Here is an 18,757-nt window from a genome sequence, read left to right as displayed (position 1 = left end):
TGTCATAAAAGAGAAATCTGACTGTTTCTAGCTGTGGCCAGAAACTCCTATAGGGTAAAGAGAGCTGACACAGTCTTGGCCAGATGGTGGAAAGCTTCTCCCAGGTCACGACTGCTTGTGTTACAGCATAGTTTGCTCCTGTCAAAACACCATTTTGCTCTTTCAGAGCAGAAGGTGGGATGATGTTCATGGTAGCAGCTGGAGAAGTAGTTCAGAGTCTTTATAAGAGATTTCTCCCCAACCACGAACAACAGAAGGGTGGTCTTTAGGGTAGGCACTGACATGGCAAGATTTCCTTACATCATACTGCAGCTGGATTCATACGTGCTTGCGGAAAGCTGATAAAAACAAAGACAACAAAATGAGCTTGAAAGAGCTCAAGAACTTCCTGAAAGAAGTGAACATTGAAGTCGATGACTATCATGCCAAGAAGATTTTCCAGGTAATGAGAGCAAGCAGATAAAGAATTTGATGTTATCTGAGGTCAAGGTCTCCCACAGCTTTCAGCTTTGTTTGGAGACCTAAGCTAAAGTGAACTCTAGCATCTTTTCTCTACCAAGGAAGGTCTTTTGGGTTTTGGTGCTCAGCAGATTTCCACTGACAACTAGGTTAGACCAACACAGTGCTTTTGATGAAGGAATGCTAAGGCCTTTCTTTACCACTGATGCCAAATTTTTCCAGGATTCAGAGAAGATGCAAACATAGTGTGAGAAAAAGGGAAAAGCAAAGTTCAAGTGCACTTAGAGTCTCAGGTGTTTCAGGACTTCTGTGTACCACAACCACATGCCAATGCCTAAGTCTGTCTGAAATTGATTTGCTTACAGTTATGAACTAGATCCTCACCTTTTCAGAGGAAGAATGTGACAGGTGTAAACATAAAGAAAGTGCAAACTAGGAAAAAACCCCACCCCAGATTTGTGATAGTTATGTAACATTGCACCCAAGCCTTAACCAGTCTGATTGATTTAATAGCCAAAGCACGTTTAATCTGATCAGGAGCATATACTTGTGATTCTCAAGAATCTGGACTGCTGGCTGAGCCTTTTAGAAGATAAGAAAAGGATGAAAAATTCTCAGTTGTTAAGTTTTTGGTTTCTCTCTAAAGAAGCTTTCCTGCTGAGGTGAGATAAAACATCTGGATAATTTCCAGACATCCATCCTGTCTGAAGCAGGATTTGAATTCGTGGGTGGGCAGTTTCTGAAATGCTTTTTGTGAAGAGTGGTAAACATGTGGGTGGTTTTGGGCACCAGGCAGTAGTTCTGCTCCTTCCTGTAAGCAGATAGCAGGGAAGGTTGAAGAGATCTCACTATGACCTGTCCCCAAAGGAGGTACATATTTCCTGACAGTTGCTTTATGGACCTCTCTCTCTGGTAACTCTGCAAGAACTGAGGGAAAGTCATCATCAAATCTTAAGGGATTTCAGATTGCAAAATCTTCAAGTTAGAGCAGCTTCCTGCTCTGTCTGGCATATCCTATTGTTTATTCCTTGCTCAGGAAGTCCCTGGAAGAATAGCAATAAAGTTGGGATTCCTCTGAGTTAGATGTCTCCAGTGCAGACATCTGCACTGGAAGTAGTCAGCAACGAATTTCCTTTGCATTCTGTGTAGGTCAAGCCAATAATGGAGACTGCTGTGCAATTCACCTCAGCCTAAAGGATGCATATGTCACTCCCTACATCTTCAAACATCAAACATCTGAAAAGAAACTTTTTTTCACCCCCAAAGGCACAGTCTTCTGTTCATTCAATGAATCTCTTTTGCTATTACAATAGTTACAAGGGAGCCCAAGAGTGGAAACGTGAAGTAAATTTCTTTTTTTGGCTTAAGAACTCCAAGTCCTAAACCTTGATTCACCCCATCATCTAAATGCAGGTAGCAAAGTGAAGCACCCTCATTAGGCATGCCATTGTTACAAATTTGCTGTATAGCCTCTGCAAAGAGAGGCTCTTATGGCCTGATTTGCCTCCAGGAAGAGTCTATCTTCCTCCTAAAGCAATTACATTTTCAGTTTGCACACTATTTAAACTCAGATGGACCAGGGGATGTGGCAGCATATTAAAAGAGTGATCTTTTCTGTCTTTATGAGGTTTTCTTCACTTAGTCACAGGAAGGAAGGGCAATCAAGAATTCAAGAGAGAGCTACAGCATATATTCTCACGTTATTCTTGCTTTTCATCACATAACTCTGTCTGACTCAAGGTTTTACACCCACTTGAGTAAGACATACGCAATGCAACCAGAAACTGCAAAGCTCCTCTAATTGCTCACTTAATTTCAACCTGAATTTTTGCTATGGTGCAATAGAAAGGTTCTGACTTTTTCGTGCAGGCCAAGGTTTGTTCAGAACTCATGGTTCGTGATCCATGCAAGTGAGGCAATATGCAATATTTTGGATTGCAATTCTCCTAATTTGGAGCTCTTGTCTCCCAAGTAGAAGGAGCTCACTTTTATACTGTGCATCTAATCTATCCTGGAATATGAGACTATGATGACAATGTTATTGTCCCCTTTCCATTACAATCTTTAATCGCCACTAACAAACTTCCCAAGGCACATCAGTTACAAAGCCTTTTTACTCAAAGTAAAATGTCACTTTCCCTGTTATGTCTTAAAGAATGTCTGTCAGTAGTGGTACCACTGCAGTCTCCACCAGTTGCTTTCCCTTTTTATATTCCTTTTTCAGTTGCTAATCATTAGGCTCAACTTAGCTTGTGAGATCTGCCAAGGCCACAGCACTGGATCATGCACACACAGACAGCAAGGAAAAGATAGTTCCTGGTCTGCTCAAACTCAAGGTGTTTGAAGTACTGAGCATTTCACAGGTTGTCCTATCACTGAGATAAGCCCATAGCTTATAGCCCATAGCCAATTTGGAAGTCAGGGCAAATTGCAAGTTTTGCTGTCAGTTCCATTTATGAAATGCTGAGCATCAGGATCATCTTGTTTGGTTTTATGTGTGCATCATAAACTGCTAGTGAAGGTATAGACTGCAGTGGAGTATTTGGCAAGTTACCATCTGTCAACTAAGTCATAGTAACTGGTAGCAACATTGTCCATCACGAGGGTGAAATGAAGTACACCACCACCTCGTCTGAGTGGCTTGAAGTACACTTTCAATCCAAGTTCAGGCCTGAAGAATAAAAATTTTTAGGCCAAAGACTGAAAAAAGCAAGCCATGGCTTGTAGGGGTTTTGGTATCCATGCCAAAGATGAGAATTCAGGGATTTACCTGAAATGTAAGATATGAGTGGGTTATATGAGTTGAAGACAATACTGCTAAGGGTCTGTTTGCTTGCTTTAGATATTGAGAGAGAGAGGGAATCATCATAATTACAAGGCATTAACTATAAGTGGAATAATTGATGAAATTTGTAGGGAAAACAATTTGGAAGTTGTATAATGCTTCCTGCCATAAGTGGTTCCTCTGAAATCAGCTCATGTTTTCTACTGCAGCTTTTTTTGCTCAGCCTATATTTAATACAGAGGTTTACATCCCAGAGATGGCTGAAAAATAGTTGTTCAGCTCTCCATGAAGACCTCTGCTAGTAACAAACATCAAAATTGATGTCAGGGTTTGCCACAGAAAAACTGTAATTTCTGACAAAAAGTTGAACTTGGGAGTATTTAAAATAAACTTTATATATTTATTGTTGGAAATGCTGTTGTCCATCATGGAGACACTAACTTATGTATCTTAAATTCATGGTCGGTCAAGTCCTTGACTGTGGTGCTCAGTCAGAGCTGTTACCTAGTGAAGAAGTTCAAGCCACAGAGGAACACTGGGGTATGAAGAGTTTGCATTACGGCTCCTTGAGAATATCTGATTGGAAATTTTGTGGCTGTTTTGTTAATTGGTGGTTCTATGGAAAGAGGTTGGTTTTTTCTTTTTCATAACTAAACATGCCCATGTTTATCAGGACCTTTTTTTAAAGTAAATTTTGACGGTATCTTTGCAACCAGCCTGACTACTAGCCTTGAGGCCTGAGCTCAAACATGCAAAGATCACTTTACTTACTGGAGTTTAGGCCACAGTCTTTACCAGTAGTTTAAGGTGGATTGCTTTCCCATATTCCTCCATCTCTTGGAGATTAAGAGGTACATTTCTCTTCAGCCTTGATTTGTACTGAGAGCGTCAGGGGCTGTCCTTTTAATCTATGGTTTGCACAGTACGCGGTGTGGTGGAGCTGAAGGCCATACCTAGTGCTTTTCAGCAGGCCAATAATATGAATAAATAATAGTAATTATAACTATTACATGACTGTTGGCCTTGTCAATGAGAACCATTGTCATTGACCAGGTGCTTCTCATTCACTGGCCAGTAACTGTTTGCAATTATTTTGTGTTCTGCGTTGTGTAGCCCTGGTGCAGATTACGACTAGCATATGCCAGAAGGAAAGAAGGTTTTCACTCCTTCTCCCCTCTACGTTTACAGCATTGTGACAAGTCCAAAACAGAGGCTCTGGAGGATGATGAGATAGAGGAATTTTACAAGATATTGACAGAGAGGAAGGAAATAGACACGATCTTCCAAAAGTACTCAGATGCAGAAGGATTCATGTCCTGCCAGAACCTGGTGAGGTTCCTTTATGAGATGCAGCAAGAAGAAGATGCTGTTGTCGCTGCCCCTGCCTTAATTCAGAGATATGAGCCCAATGAAAGAGGTAGGTTGGAAACCCTAGCTGGTTTGGTACAAGGTCTTGCTTTCTTCATGAACTATTAATTACTTTGCTGCTACTTTCTTCTGCAGCCATCTGTTTCATTTCTTCCTTGCAGCTGCTTCTAAATCATCAGTATTCTAGAGGAATTTTAGCAGGTCTAGGAGAGGAGGGCATAGGAGAGCCTGGGAAATACATATCTTCAAATTTGCCTTGGCACACTGAGCAGGTGGAGAGGTGTTGATGTAGAGTTGGCTAGAGGGGGATGAAATTCCTGAGGGAAAGACTCTGGTGGCTTATTCAAATGTCGAGACTTCATGCAGCTTTGCAAAGTTAATAAGGTAGAAATGTTTCTGTTCTCCAGAAGCAGGAATGGGGGCAAATGTTTTTGAATGTGTGCACCTGAAAAGCCATTGGATGATGAGGTCTCTGAGTAAAGGGCCAAGAAGGTGGCAGCTGTTTATGAGAGCAATCAGAGAACTGTCTCTCTTCTGAGAAATTAACTGAATCGTAAGGAAAAACTTCTTTACTGTGAGGGTGATGGAGCCCTGGAACAGGCTGTCCAGATGGGTTGTGGAGTCAGCTTCTCTGGAAGCATTCAAAACCTACCTGGATGAGTTCCCATGTTAACTTCTCTAGGTGGTCCTGCCCTTGCAGGGGGATTGGACTGAATGATCTTTCAAGGTCCCTTCCAACCCTTAACATTCTATGATTCCTTGAGTCGCCAGTCTGGAACACCTTTGAGGACTTGTTCAAGAAGTGAATGAAGGATCAAAGGCTACTTTTGCACTATCCTGATGTACCTTCAGGAGAGAGACAATGCTTTGCAGATGTCGGACTTAGAGATTAGACTGAGATCTAGCTCAGTACCTCAAGATGGGAAGGCCCCAATTTCTCCTCAAAGTTGCATTGTTTTGCATTTACTCTTTGCAAATCATGTGTTCATTGCATAGTCTGGACAATATTCATCTGGCTATGTTTAGACATCTGAGAGTTTCCCTGTGTTGTCCTGAAGGAAGCTCAAAATGCTCAAATGGAGATTTTCATACTGTAGATCTCTAGAGACTGGGGAGGTAAATGCCATCTTTGACACTTTTAAGGTGTTGTCAAGGACAGTAATTGTTATAAAAAGCTTCTGCTTGTGAAGGGGCTTTAAAAGCATTTCCAGGCAGATGAAGCTGTCATCATCACCTGAGCAGCATCAATATCTTTACTGTTAGCTGAATACCTAGGGAGCATGTTTTGTCTTTGAGATCCTGAGGAGAGCAGTAGGCATCATGGTGAAAATGATGGTATAACCTGGTGTCAGATTTTCAATATGAGGTTTCTGTCTTTTTATCTGACAGCCAAGAGGGGTAATGCCATGACCAAAGATGGTTTCCTGATGTACCTCCTGTCTGATGATGGAAATATATTCAACTCCTCCCACCGTAAAGTTTACCAGGATATGACTCAACCTCTCAGTCACTACTTGGTGTCATCCTCACACAATACCTATCTTATGGAAGACCAGCTCACAGGTCCAAGCAGCACAGAAGCCTATATCAGGTACGTGTGTGTGTATTTATGTATGAGAGAGGTTAAGGTATTATGAGGAGTGGCTGAGGGACCTGGGGTTGCTTAGTCTGTAGAAGAGGAGGCTGAGGGGAGACATGATTACTCTTTGCAGCTTCCTGACAAGAGGCGGGGGTTGGTCTCTTTTCTCCAGTAACGAGTGACAGGACAAGAGGAAATGGGCTCAAGTTGCATCAGGGTAGGTTTAGATTGGAGATGAAGAAGAACTTTTTCCCTGAGAGGATTGTCAGCCCCTGTCCCAGGCTGCCCAGGGAGGTGGTGAATTTCCCATCCCTGCAGCTATTGCAAAGCCGTGTAGCTGAGGTGCTGAGGGCCTTGGGTTAGTGGTGGGCTTGGCAGGGTGAGGGGAGGGGTTGGACTTGATGATCTTAAAGGTATTTTCCAATTTAAGCAATTCTATGATTCTGTGATATAGAAGACAGAGAGTGTGTCTTTAGTACTAGATGCAAGAGGACCAAAAAGTCTGAGCTGAGGTAATGTGGACTGGCCCATGTTCACATCAGAGTGAGCTGTTTTTAAGCTGGGTTGTCTGTGCACCCCTCTTCATAGCACTTTCACCTGGGCCTCATCTGGTGTTCATCTGATTGTAAAGTGTATAATTACTACATTGGGGAGTAGTTTAAAATATCCGCAATCATGTAGAGCCTCTATTGCACCGTGAAAACATGGTGTTTTCAAAGTATGATGCTGAGGGAATGTTTCATTCCCCAGAATGTGGCATGAGATCATGTGTGCAAGGAGCTACAAGGTGCAAAGATTTCTGGGACAGAGCTGCAGGACTGTGTAGAGACTGGAAAGAACCCAAATGGTGCATGCTGTAAGATGTTTACACTCTGAACTGCCTTTTGGGAGTAGCCTCTGGCATGGGCTATCCCTAGAACCCTGCTGGGGTATATATTGGAGAGACCTAGTTCGTAACAAGAGTTGGGATATGAGTAACGAAGCAGTGCAGGGGATCAGGAAACTTATGCCTGGTTCCTCTTTAGCAGCTCAGATGCTCCTACAGGGTCCCTGGACAGAATACTAGGTGTTGCCTACTTCTGCCTTTAACAGTGATTGCTGTCTTATGCCCCATGGCTCAGTGTTTGCAGAGCCTTTACTAACTTGCACAACCACCTTTCATACTTCTGCTATGACCTGTCATTTTATTGAGTGAGACAATGTCTCCTTGCTAATGACTCCAATTCTGTGTTTGTTTATTATTTATCTGATTCTCAGGGAACAATGACTGTCTCGGATCAAAAGAAGAGAGTGAAATCTGGCAAAAGTTGCCCTTTAGTAGTTGTTTGAATTCAAGTTTAAAGTATTTTAAAATTACAGGATTATGTTTTGGTTGTAGAAAAAAGATCCCATGATTCTTATTGCAGTGTGTGTAAGGAGTTGTGTATCTGAAATATATAGGGAGTTATTGTAAAGGAGACAAGATCACCTCCTAGACAGATCACAGAATCATAGAATGGTTTAGGTTGGAAGGGACCTTAAAGCTCATCTTGTTCCAACTCCCCGTCATGGGTAGGGACACATTCCACTAGACCAGGTTGCTCCAAGCCCCATTCAACCTGCCCTTGATAAGTCTGTACAGAGGGAACCTTCATTAGAGGGTAAATAAAATTGGAGATGTGGATATATAGAAGCAGGAGTTTTAAGTGGAAATTCGATCTGCAGACTTGATTCAGGAAACTGGCCCTCAACGGTCTCCCCAGCAATGGTGGAGTTCTCTTTGAGGATTCATCTCTCAAGTCTTGCCTGATTTAGATGAAGTCAGGACACTGTCCAGGCTTTGTGACCTGGTTTCTAAGGCTGTCTTACTGTCTTTCTGCCAATGCACCCACTCTTGATTGCCTCTTCTCTTTGTCATCTTTGGGAAAGGGCATTGGGCACAGTCACGAGTGTAATTTCTCATTGAGCACTGACTATGTCTTCTTCTTAGGATAATTCTTACCTTGGACTTTCACTGCCTCCTTTCTCAAGATCCCACTGTGCTTTCCTTGCTCAACCTTGAGCTCTCTTTGCTGACTCTGAGCTCTCATGATCCTATCCTTTCTCCAGTCGCTTTCCTGTTTTTCCAAACTCCTCTTTTCTCCCTCCTTTGCTTCCTAAACTTCCAATCAGCCTTCCCAGGCAATAACTGTGCCTGATGTACCCTCATTTTGAGATGGAACAGAAGGTTTAGAACCCAATCAGATCCCTTCTTTGTTTCCAGAGCCCTCACCAAAGGCTGCCGCTGTGTGGAACTCGATTGCTGGGATGGCCCTAACTCAGAGCCTATCATTTATCATGGCTACACTCTCACCTCCAAGATCCTCTTCAGTGATGTCATTAAGGCCATCAAGAACTATGCTTTCAAAGTAAGGAGAAGGAATTCTCTAAGATTTCTCATATATCTCATAATCCAAGACTGACAGTAAGTCTCTGCCTTCCCAGCAGAGAGTATAAACAATGAAGGCTTCACCTTAGCATTTCTCATGTGTACAAGGTGTGCCTTTCTGTCTGAGCATCCATTTTCTGCTTTCTGAAGAGATCCATTCCTGGGAGTTGCTGGTCAGGCAGATCACTATCTGAGGATGAGTTTGAACCTACAGCAGCATATCTGCATCCTGGACCCCACTGCAAGTAAAATAATGCCCAATATCTTAAGCATACCCAGTGGGAAATGCAAACAAGCCCATGATTTCTGTGGCTTTGGCGTCTCCTAGTTTAGAGGACATATGCATGTGTTTTGGAGGGAATGATGTGAAGGACTGCTTCTAATCTACTTTAAAAGGATTGTGCAGGTCTGGAGGCAGTGCTGGGCCAGCAGCTTTTATAAAACCTAGGGTCTGTCAAGACTCACTGGGCTTTCTGCTGTTTTCCTTCAGTGCACTTGAGTATCAAGTTTCTTTTGGGGCTATGAGGCATTGACAATGACAATGACTTCAGCACACAAAATGACTAGGGAAGGCCACAGGGAAGCAGATCAGGCCTATGCACGAGTGGAGGAAGGCTTCTTGTCACTGAAGGATTTGAGCAAACCCAGTGGTTTCAAAGCCTCTTTTCTCAGTCGTTCCTCAGAGGTAAGAAAGTGTTCTGATCCACAGTGCAAATGGAGAATGGAGGCACAGCAAGCTTCATCAGTGTCCCAGCAAGTCTATGGGAGCCATCTGACCCAGCTTGGTGCTCTCTCCATTGGATCATCATCTCTGGAAGGCATCAGCAGAGATCTGAGTAGCTATTGCACAGTTAAATTTGTCTGTTTTTAAACAAATACTCACTTTAGCAGAATACCAGACACCTACTGTTGGCACACTAATTTCCAGAGAAAACTGCACTAGGATTTCTGTCAATTGCTGTAGACTGATAAAATTGCATAGTTCACTAATGATGCATGTTGCTGTCTCGTTCTAGACCTCGCCATACCCTGTCATCATCTCCTTGGAGAACCACTGCAGCGTTGACCAGCAGAAGGTCATGGCCCAGCACATGATGACCATCCTGCAGGACATGCTCTTGGTTGCCCCAGTCGATGGAAACAGATCCCATTTCCCCTCCCCAGAGGTAAGCAAGGCCACTCTAGCACTTCCTGACTTCTGAGGGTGGGACAAGAGAGAGCTCTGACTTCTTGCTGGGTGCCAAGTAGTGAACAATATGCCTGAGGACCTGTGGAAGCTGCAGTTGCTGAGAAACAGAGATTGTCTGTGGGGAGCAAAGGAATAAGAAATAGGAGTCACTAGAAGTAGCCTGTGTACACAGAATCATAGAGTAATAGAATCATTTAGATTGGAAAAGACCTTTAAGGTCATCAAGTCCAACCACTCACCTCACACTGCCAAGCTCATCACTAACCCCTTAGCACTTTATTTACGTGTCTTTGGTATGTCTCCAGGGAAGGGAACTCCACCACTGCCCCAGGTAAATGAAGCACAAAGTGCTCCATTGCTTCTTGCCTTGTCCAGGAGACATCCCTGCAGGACTGAGGACATTCCTGGTCCATCTACCAAGGACAAGGAATGTTCTTCATCCCACGAGGAGGTTGCTTTTCTGGCTTGTCCCAGACGAACTGAATCTTCAGGGTCTGTCGTGTCAGCTGCCCATACCTCAAAGCTGAATATAACCTTCTTCAGGCTAACCCTCTGAAGCAGCGTGAGGATGCTGCACATGCAGGAAAGATTAGTACCACAAGGAGTGACTACAAAGTGTCTATGTGCTTTTAATTGATCAGGACTGGACGCTGCCTGATTTCACGGTAGATGAGCTGTTTTGCTCTGTCCTGAGGGCTGTAGCATATGCTCCCCTCCTTCTTTAATGCCTTGAGCAGTCTGTTGTGGATATCCAGACTGCTGAGTAGGAATCAATGAGGGCTGGAAATGCAGCTGTATTTGCTTACCCCTAAAAACTCAAGAGGAAAACAAGTACCGGTAGCCTAAAACTGTATCAAGTATGGTGTCCTCTCACTGAGAATGGCCTGGGGTGGCCACTGAGGATGGTGGTCATGTAGTTGTCCATGGAGGACAAGGGAAATCAAGAAACTGTGTAGAAATGCCCTTTTGATTCCTTTAAATCAGGGAAGCCATAAGCTGGGAGCTGAGCTCAGGTCTTGCAAGGAAACGGTATGTCCAACATCTACCTTAGTGAACAAACTTTAGCTGATGTGATCTGTTGGAGGAACTGATCCATTTAGTTTAAAGAGAAAAAAAAGCCAATGTAGCAAAACCTATCCTTTTCCCTCTGCCATCCTGCTGTGTGAACTAGGAGAGTGCAAAGGGCCGAACTGCTGAGCTCTTGTTTTGGTGGAAAATACATTGAAACTGAAACATTAAGGAAAAAGAAACAACCCAAAAAACCCCCTCAAAACCCCAAAGCCTCTTGGATTTTCCACTTCCTTGTGAAGGTGGCATGGCGACATAGGATGTACGGTTCCTTATGTTTAAAAAAGGGGTAGAATCTGTCACTATGAAAAGTGCTGAAAGGCTGTAAATAAAACCAGGGTAAGAATTGCTGCAGGGCAGTGTCAGTAATTAAAGACAGATAACACAGTTTGGATTCACTTAAGGATTCGTTCCACAGCCCTGGGCAGGCATCTAATTTGTTAGACTCCATTCAGAAACAGTGCTGGACTACACAAAGTATCTAAATATCTCCCCCAAGCTGTTGTCTTTAGGTCAATAGAATGAAAGTCCAAAAGCCACAGAAAAGCTCCAGGCAGTGCTGGAATTATAGGGAAGGGCTTCTCCAAGCTCTGCTGCTGCTTGTTGCAGATCCTTTATTCACTTCCCTAATCTGCAAAGGGATTTGCCAGAGCCCCTCCCTATCTCCCTGCATCCTAGCTAGGAATGCTGCAAAAACGAGACTAAAACCGGCTGCCAACAGTGCTTGCAACTATTTAGTGGGTCAGGCATATCTGCTACCCCTCCAGCTCTTTGTTACTGGACTTCCTTGTATACCATGACAATGGCTTTGGGTTTAACAGTCTTGTCTTGATAGGTGATCCTTAGAATGATGAGCTGCACTGTTGGGAGCCCCTGTGCAGTGTCTGAGGCCTCTGCCATCCCACACAGAATCCCAGAATGGTAGGGGTTGGAAGGGACCTCTAGAGACCATCCAGCCCAACCCCCTGCTAAAGCTGGTTCCCCTTGATCAAGGGACACAAGAACATGTCCAGGTGGGTTTGAAAACCTCCAGAGACTCCGTACCCTCCTTGGACAGCCTGCGCCAGGGCTCCCTCACCTCAACACCAAACAAGTTTCTCCTTATGTTTAAGTGGAACTTTTTGGGTTCCGGCTTATGTCCATTACTCCTTATCCTGTCACTGGACACTACAGAAAAAAGTGTCACCCCATCCTCTTGACATCCACTCTTTAGGTACTTGTAAGTGTTAATGAGATCTCTTCTCCAGGCTGAACAGCCCCAGGTCCCGCAGCCTTTCTTCATTAAAGAGATATTCCAGTCCCCACAGCATCTTTATGGCCCTCCACTGGACTCTCTTCAGCTGTTCCCCATCTGTCTTGAACTGGGGAGCCCAGAACTGGACACATCTCTGCTGTCCCATCAGTCCCATCCATTGCTGTGTCTAGTGTCCCCATTCAACATCACCTTGAGCTGTGCAGCTCAGGAGCAATGGAGCGCTCAGCACGACTGCTCTGAATGGCAGGGGGACTGCCATGTGCTGGCCTGGCCTGTGCTCGTGGCAAGGCAGCAGACCCCTCTAGATTTGGGTAGAGCTGAGTCCAGACCAGGTTCAGTCACAGGTCTCTTAAGTCAGCGATGGACTCCAGGAGGCATCTGTCCAGGAAGACTACTGCTGCACCCTTCACTTTGTATAACTGTGTCTTCAAGCCTTCTGCCTAACTGCACATCTATGTGTTTCTCCAGTGTTAGCCCAGCTTGTGTCAGTCTTGTCTGCAGTGCATCTGCTTGGCTGAAATTCTTAAGCTGAATTTCCCTGATCCTTCAAGAACTCCTTTAATTATGTGGTTTTTTTTCTCTTTTCTGGAGACTCTCTTCATCCTCTGCTGCCACTCATTACTAAACCCTGCAACACTTAGTTTACAACTAGGCTGAAGGACATACACAGACGGAGATGTGATCTCAGTTAGTGCATCTGATCTGAACATCTCCTCATGAATATGAAATGAATTATTCCTTACAGCTTCTCAGAAATCTGGGGAAATTGGTATCTTCATTCTGAGAGTGAGATATAAGGTGACAGCACTCAGACTCTGTATATCCATGGCCATGAGCGCTTCTCTTAGGGCTCCTTTTGAGAAAATGGTTAATATAGTCAAGGGAGTTGGAGATATGATCCATGTCCTTAAGTGATTGTCTAAATAGACAAGAAGAATCTAACCCTGTGAGTGTTTAGTTCTCTCTGTTGATTCTAGAAGAGGTGTAGAAGGCACAGAAAGTTTGATGAGGTGGATCTTTTTACAAATATTCCACTCCCACTGAGATGAGAACTGGAAATCAGACCTTGCCATGACTTTCAGATTGCTGATAGGGGCAGGAAACTTTCAAGTACCATAAACGTGTATGTGGATCTTTTAAAGTCCTCCACTCTTGATAGCTTTGCTCCTTCTGGTAAAATCAACAGTGTTTTCATTTAAGATGGTTGCCATGTCCCCATTCACAGACTGCCAAAGAAAGCAAAGCTGTGTGTCAGAACCATTTCACTTGCAGAGCTGACCTTGTTCAGCATGCAGTAGAAAAAGTGGCAGTGCAGGGTAACTCTGCTTGTGGAGAGGTAAGGCAATATGATTTACAGGGCACATGAGGAAGGGAAACAGTTGCATCTGCTCCAGCAACCACTCCACTCTACATTCTGAGTGGAGCCCGGTGTACTTAAAGCCTTTGCTCAGGTTGTATTCAACCTTAGGCTTACCACAGGCAGCTGGAATGGCTTCATGGTCTACTTGCAGAATATTTATTATTTCAGCTAATACTTCTTCCTAAGGTAAGGGATCTGCTCAACAGAGCTGAACTGATGAGCTGAGTATTGCCCCAAGCTAGAAATACTTAAGTTCTGCAGGGTAGATTCAGTGCAATGCTTCTAGAATAGCACCTTCAGCAGGAAATGGAGATGAAAATGCTCTGGCTTGGGGTGAATCTTACCCCTCATTGTGGACCAATAAGCTAATACATCTCTTCTGGGATTTGGTGGCACACAGACTGCTCTCCTCTGTAGACATGGTGGAAGTTACCTGCATAGGGGGATACTAAACCTCTGCAATGCAACAGAACTGCAAACACTTTCAGGGCTAAAGTGGGCCATGAAAATTGCCCTGCAGAGAGTTTTGTACAATGCACAGTCTGGGCTGACCAATGTCCCTGTGCCCATGGGCAGCATCTACAGCATAGCCAAGGCTTCCCAGGATAACCACAGTCTAGACAGGGTAACAGCAGTACTGAGGACCCACTGCTGGCAGACATGGTAGGAGGTGTGGTGAGGTGACAAGGTAGAGTCTGTGTTCATATGCTTTCACTGCTGATGTTGTTCAGCCATGTAGGATGAGTTGTGCCAGAAATTACACTTCTCACTTGATAGACAGGCTGTCCTGAGCTTAAAAAATGCTAGTAGCCCTACTGGTAATTAAAGCAACCTACCTGAAATACCTTGTCTCTAGTTCTCTACCGTTGAGCTGTGAGATGAGGCAATAGCGTTTTGTATGGGACATTAGAAAGCCGAGGCACGTAATATATTACATAGCAGGGTGCTATCTGCAGCTTGTGAAGGACAAAAGGGTCTTCTCTGAGCCTCTCCTCACTGTCCCCAGTGCATCCCTCCAGACTTCTCCATTCAAAGCATTGCCTAAAAACTTACACAGACCTGAATTTCACCTGCTGCCAGTGAGTATTGTGGAAGAACAGTGAAGAGGTGTATGTTGAGGTACGAGGGTTGGATATAACATGTGAGCAGCAGGCTGAAGTGAGACTCTGAAGATGGGCTGACTCATCCCCCAGCCATGGATATGAAGAAGCAAGTCACAGCTCTGCCTGGAAGCGAGCTGAGGGGCTGGGGATGGGGAGGAGGATATTGTTATGCTCTGACTGTTCCTTTGGACCTTTTATTTCCAGTAACTGGTACATTCCCTCCAGCTGCCTTTGTGTAACTTTTAAGTGTCAGGGAAAGTGCCCCAATGTAAACAGGTCATTTATGGTAGCTGAAGAGAAATGCTCTTGACTTCTGCTTCAGGTCCCAGAGTCAGTTTTCCTCCTAAACCAAGCTTCATCCACAGCTTATCTGGGTGGTGAGGAGTTGGGCTGGTCTCTGTAGACACGATGCAATTTGCTTCCAGCCACAAAGGGGGAGTAGTGTTCTTTGCAAGTGCCTGTGTTGCTTTATAAAAGATCCTTGGTTTTCCACAGCTCTGTCATTTGAGAATGGTGGGGTTTTTTGCTTCTACTGTTGTGGCAAGAGCAAATATAGGGTGTTGCTGAGAAAAAGGGAACATGTTACACAGACTGAAGGGTTGTATTGTCTAATTCCAACATGGCATTTTGCTGGAATAACCAGCACCCTCCAAAGTCAGGAATACCAAACACATTCAGGTGGCAGCAAATCTCCTCCTGACTTCACTGGAACTTGCAAGGTCTAGGAGTGCTCCTGATTTTAAGGCATAACCTGTTAATTTTTAGATTGCACTCAGACAATCACCCTTCTACTCCCTGCTGCTAGCATTGCTGCTGCCTCATTTGGGTTCAAAGTCAGTCCTCTCCAGGCTTCAGCCTTCCCCCAAAGTCAGATCTTATGTAAGAGATACATCAGTGGTATGGTGATCTACAAGCAACCATGTGCTATTGGTGTGTTCCTTCACTTTAGGTCTTTACATGGGCTTTGAAAGAGGCTGGAGAGACTTGATTCATCATGAGAAATGTGCTCCTTGGATGAGCTCAGAAGCTAGATGTGTAACTTTGGCACATGGTGCTGGTTATGATTAGTGATGTGCCACCGTAGTAGGGCAGGAGAAGGTCTTTTCAGAAGAGGAAGTGTGTTTGGGAAGTGTCTTGGAACATTTCCTTAGGCTGTCAACACCCTAAGGGTTCACCTGCAGAATCCCTTACCTATGAAAATCCCATGTCTGCTATGCATGAGACACCTCTCCAGAACTAAATAAACCCCTCTCCCCATTAAAATGTCTAATGGAGCAGAGGGCTGCACTGCTTCAGTCCCTGCCTGAATCTCATACTGTTTCCTGGTTGTGCACATTTTATAACTCTACGTTACAGAGACTGGGGTAGATTAAATAACAGGGCCACACACTGGGGCAGAAATAGTGCCATGAATAGCTCCCATGAGCCATGACCTCCAGGCTTGGCCTGTTTGCTGAGCCACATTCAAGTCTGAAAAAAACCCGAACATGTTTTTATTGCCCCTAACAGCACAACAGAGCTTAAGTTGTCTAGTTGAGGAGACGATCAGCTCTGTAACAGAGAGGATTCAGTGGGCTATCTGGGGTTTTCAGACTTTTGGCTTGTGGTCTCAGAGGATGGCCAGAGACAGGGCAAGACCTCAGTGGAAAAACAGACATATTTTTACCTATATCTATGGAAAACAGCCAATGACTAATGTAACTCTAGAGCATTCTGGTCCAAGTTGCAGCTGAGCAGCTGTTATAGCCTTGCTCCTTCAGGGTAGTCCAGAACCTTTTCTAATTACCAGCTATTTTGTCCACTTTGTCTTGTTGCAGCAACTGAAAGGAAAGATCCTTGTGAAAGGTAAGAAGCTGAGCAAGCAGGAGGACCCCAGTGGAACCAATGGGAACAACAACCTGGAGGCTGAGGATGTCTCTGATGAAGATGAAGCAGCTGAAATGGAAGATGAATCTGTAAAGACTGAGATACAGCAGAAGGGGAAGGTAAGTAGAAGTAACTGAGTCACAAAAAGGGGCAGACATGGAGAGGCAGAAAAGCTAGAAACAAAATCTTTGCCTATTGCAGAAGGCTCTGAAGTCCTGCATCGGGAAATGCCATCTTGCTAGCCCATCCCATGACTCATACCGAGAAACCATTTTCTAGGTGTTGAAATATACTTTTAATATGTTCCAACCTAAGGCAGTTTTCAACGTGGTTTCAGCTACCCAGCTGGGGATTTGTAAAGGTGAATTGTTGAAATCACTGGAGCTAAGGATCCTGGTCCTTGCTCAGCTTCATGATGTCTGTCCCAAGCAGAAACAGAAATCTTGCATGAAGGCTGTCTTCTTCCCATAAAATGAGGCTGGAGGACCCTGCAGTTGGGACAGACCATGCAGCATTTTTGGAAGCAGTGGAAGGGCACACATTGAATCTGTGTCTGATTTCCAGAAATGCATTTGTCATGGGACCATCTTCACTTTGTTTGTTACCAGAGACATTTTGGGATGTACCTGCACCCTCACTGGCCATGTTTTTCTGACGTGGAGGAGGGAGGGAAGAGCTACAGATCTATGGAGAAGGGGTGACCAGTTACCAGTAATTGGCTGTTTCAGGGAGGAAATCTTTACACTGGTGTTTTGCTCCATGATGTGAGGACATACATCTTGCAGACTGCAGGTCACTGAGAAGGCCGTATCCCCTATGGACCAAGTTCATAGACGATACAAATACATTCAGTCCCACTAATGGCAAAGCTGATTGATGTTACCTCTGCATCTGTTGTGTATAATTTTAAAGTAATTTTCATGCCTCTAATGGGAGCTACTGGCTCACAGTACACCCTTGCACCAATGAATGTGGCTGTGGAGCAGGAGGCATCAAGGCATTGCTATAACTTCATAGCTTAAGGGAAAAAAGCCACTCTGTGGAGGCCAAAACATCCTTCTCTTCCCCTTATTTCTAGGCACTCTTGAGACCAAGACAGAATGAAAAATTCATTGCCAAGTCTCTGTTGTAAAGTTTAGCAACTGGGGTCAGCCACTGATGCTGAAATACAAATGATCATGCAGACAGCAGCAGAAAAGGTATCCCACCAACACAGAGAAAATCTATCTGGATCATGCAACATCATGCAACAAAGGTGCTGAGACAACAAAGCATCTGTTGTGTGAAATCCTCTTTTGGCTCACCGATACAGGCTAGTTGGGTTGGTTCCTACTGTGTTTGTAGCTCTATTCACTTGTGTATCGTGATACCGAAGCTGAAAGACGCATATTCTTGGTAGTAAGATTTGGGAAGTCGATGTTATCACTGGACAGGCCAGGGTGGACCTGAAGAGGCAGTGATGCCCTGAGAGGACGGATTAGCACTCTCCATGCAGGGCAAGCAACATGGTGGGGGCAGCTTGTCCCTTTTCCACTCTCTCTCTGCACAGGAATACAGCTGAGTGTTGATAGTATGCATCCTTTTGTGTGACGATGGTGGAGAAGAGAAGCCCCAGGGGTCCTAGGCAAACCATGATCATTACTTTTGACCATGACTGCAGAAACTCCTCACAAACTTCTCGCTCTCCTGCTTTTAGAGTGATACCTTGAAGCTGGCCAAGGAGCTATCAGACACAGTTGTCTACTGCAAGAGTGTTCATTTCAATGGCTTTGAGGACCCCAGCCATCCTCGGGCATTCTATGAGATGTCATCCTTCACGGAGAGCAAAGCTCTGAAACTAGCCCAGGAGTCTGGTATGTATGTTATGCCCTGGCAAAAGGCCGTCTTCTGACCCAGTCTCCCAAAAAGAGACAGCTAGTGGTGACTAAGCATGAGGAAAAGACATCCTGGAAAACGTGGCTGGGCATGTCACTGAGAAATAATGCAAATATCAATATCATAAAGACTGTTAGTGACAAGGGTGTTTTATACAGGTAGTTCATATTCAGCCAGACTTGTTAGGTGAGGGAGCAGTATATACAGCAACATCAAGAAGAGATAAGAGTAGCACACCCTCCCATAATCACTGAAGGGGCTATTTTCTTCTTTTTTTTTTTAATTCTGTAGGAAACAGTTTTATTCATCATAACATCAGGCACCTGAGCCGGATCTACCCTGCAGGCTGGAGGACAGATTCTTCCAACTACAACCCCGTTGACCTGTGGAATGTCGGCTGCCAGATTGGTGGGTTACAGAGGGTCGGTCTGGCTGGGTCACCC

The 18,757-nt window shown here is 44.4% G+C and overlaps 1 protein-coding gene across 3 annotated transcripts in view; it reads left to right on the top strand.

The window, feature by feature from the left end:
• The window catches only part of PLCD1 (phospholipase C delta 1), a 51,971-nt gene that overhangs the window by 27,652 nt on the left and 5,562 nt on the right, over positions 1-18,757 (top strand). For 2 of the 3 annotated variants that reach the window (XM_061996742.1, XM_010200472.2), the window contains exons 4-11: positions 313-442; positions 4,433-4,661; positions 6,002-6,203; positions 8,434-8,578; positions 9,615-9,764; positions 16,391-16,558; positions 18,136-18,292; positions 18,606-18,722. In XM_061996742.1, coding sequence (XP_061852726.1) covers positions 313-442; positions 4,433-4,661; positions 6,002-6,203; positions 8,434-8,578; positions 9,615-9,764; positions 16,391-16,558; positions 18,136-18,292; positions 18,606-18,722 — 1,298 coding nt within the window. Of the gene's footprint in view, positions 1-312; positions 443-4,357; positions 4,662-6,001; positions 6,204-8,433; positions 8,579-9,614; positions 9,765-16,390; positions 16,559-18,135; positions 18,293-18,605; positions 18,723-18,757 lie in introns of all 3 variants that reach the window. The other variant, XM_061996741.1, reaches the window with a different exon arrangement.

The sequence above is a fragment of the Colius striatus genome, chromosome 5 (assembly GCF_028858725.1).
Source record: "Colius striatus isolate bColStr4 chromosome 5, bColStr4.1.hap1, whole genome shotgun sequence".
In the NCBI taxonomy this organism is placed as follows: domain Eukaryota; kingdom Metazoa; phylum Chordata; class Aves; order Coliiformes; family Coliidae; genus Colius; species Colius striatus.
The sequence above is the reverse complement of the archived record's forward strand: the minus strand, read 5'-3'. Positions and strand labels throughout refer to the sequence as shown.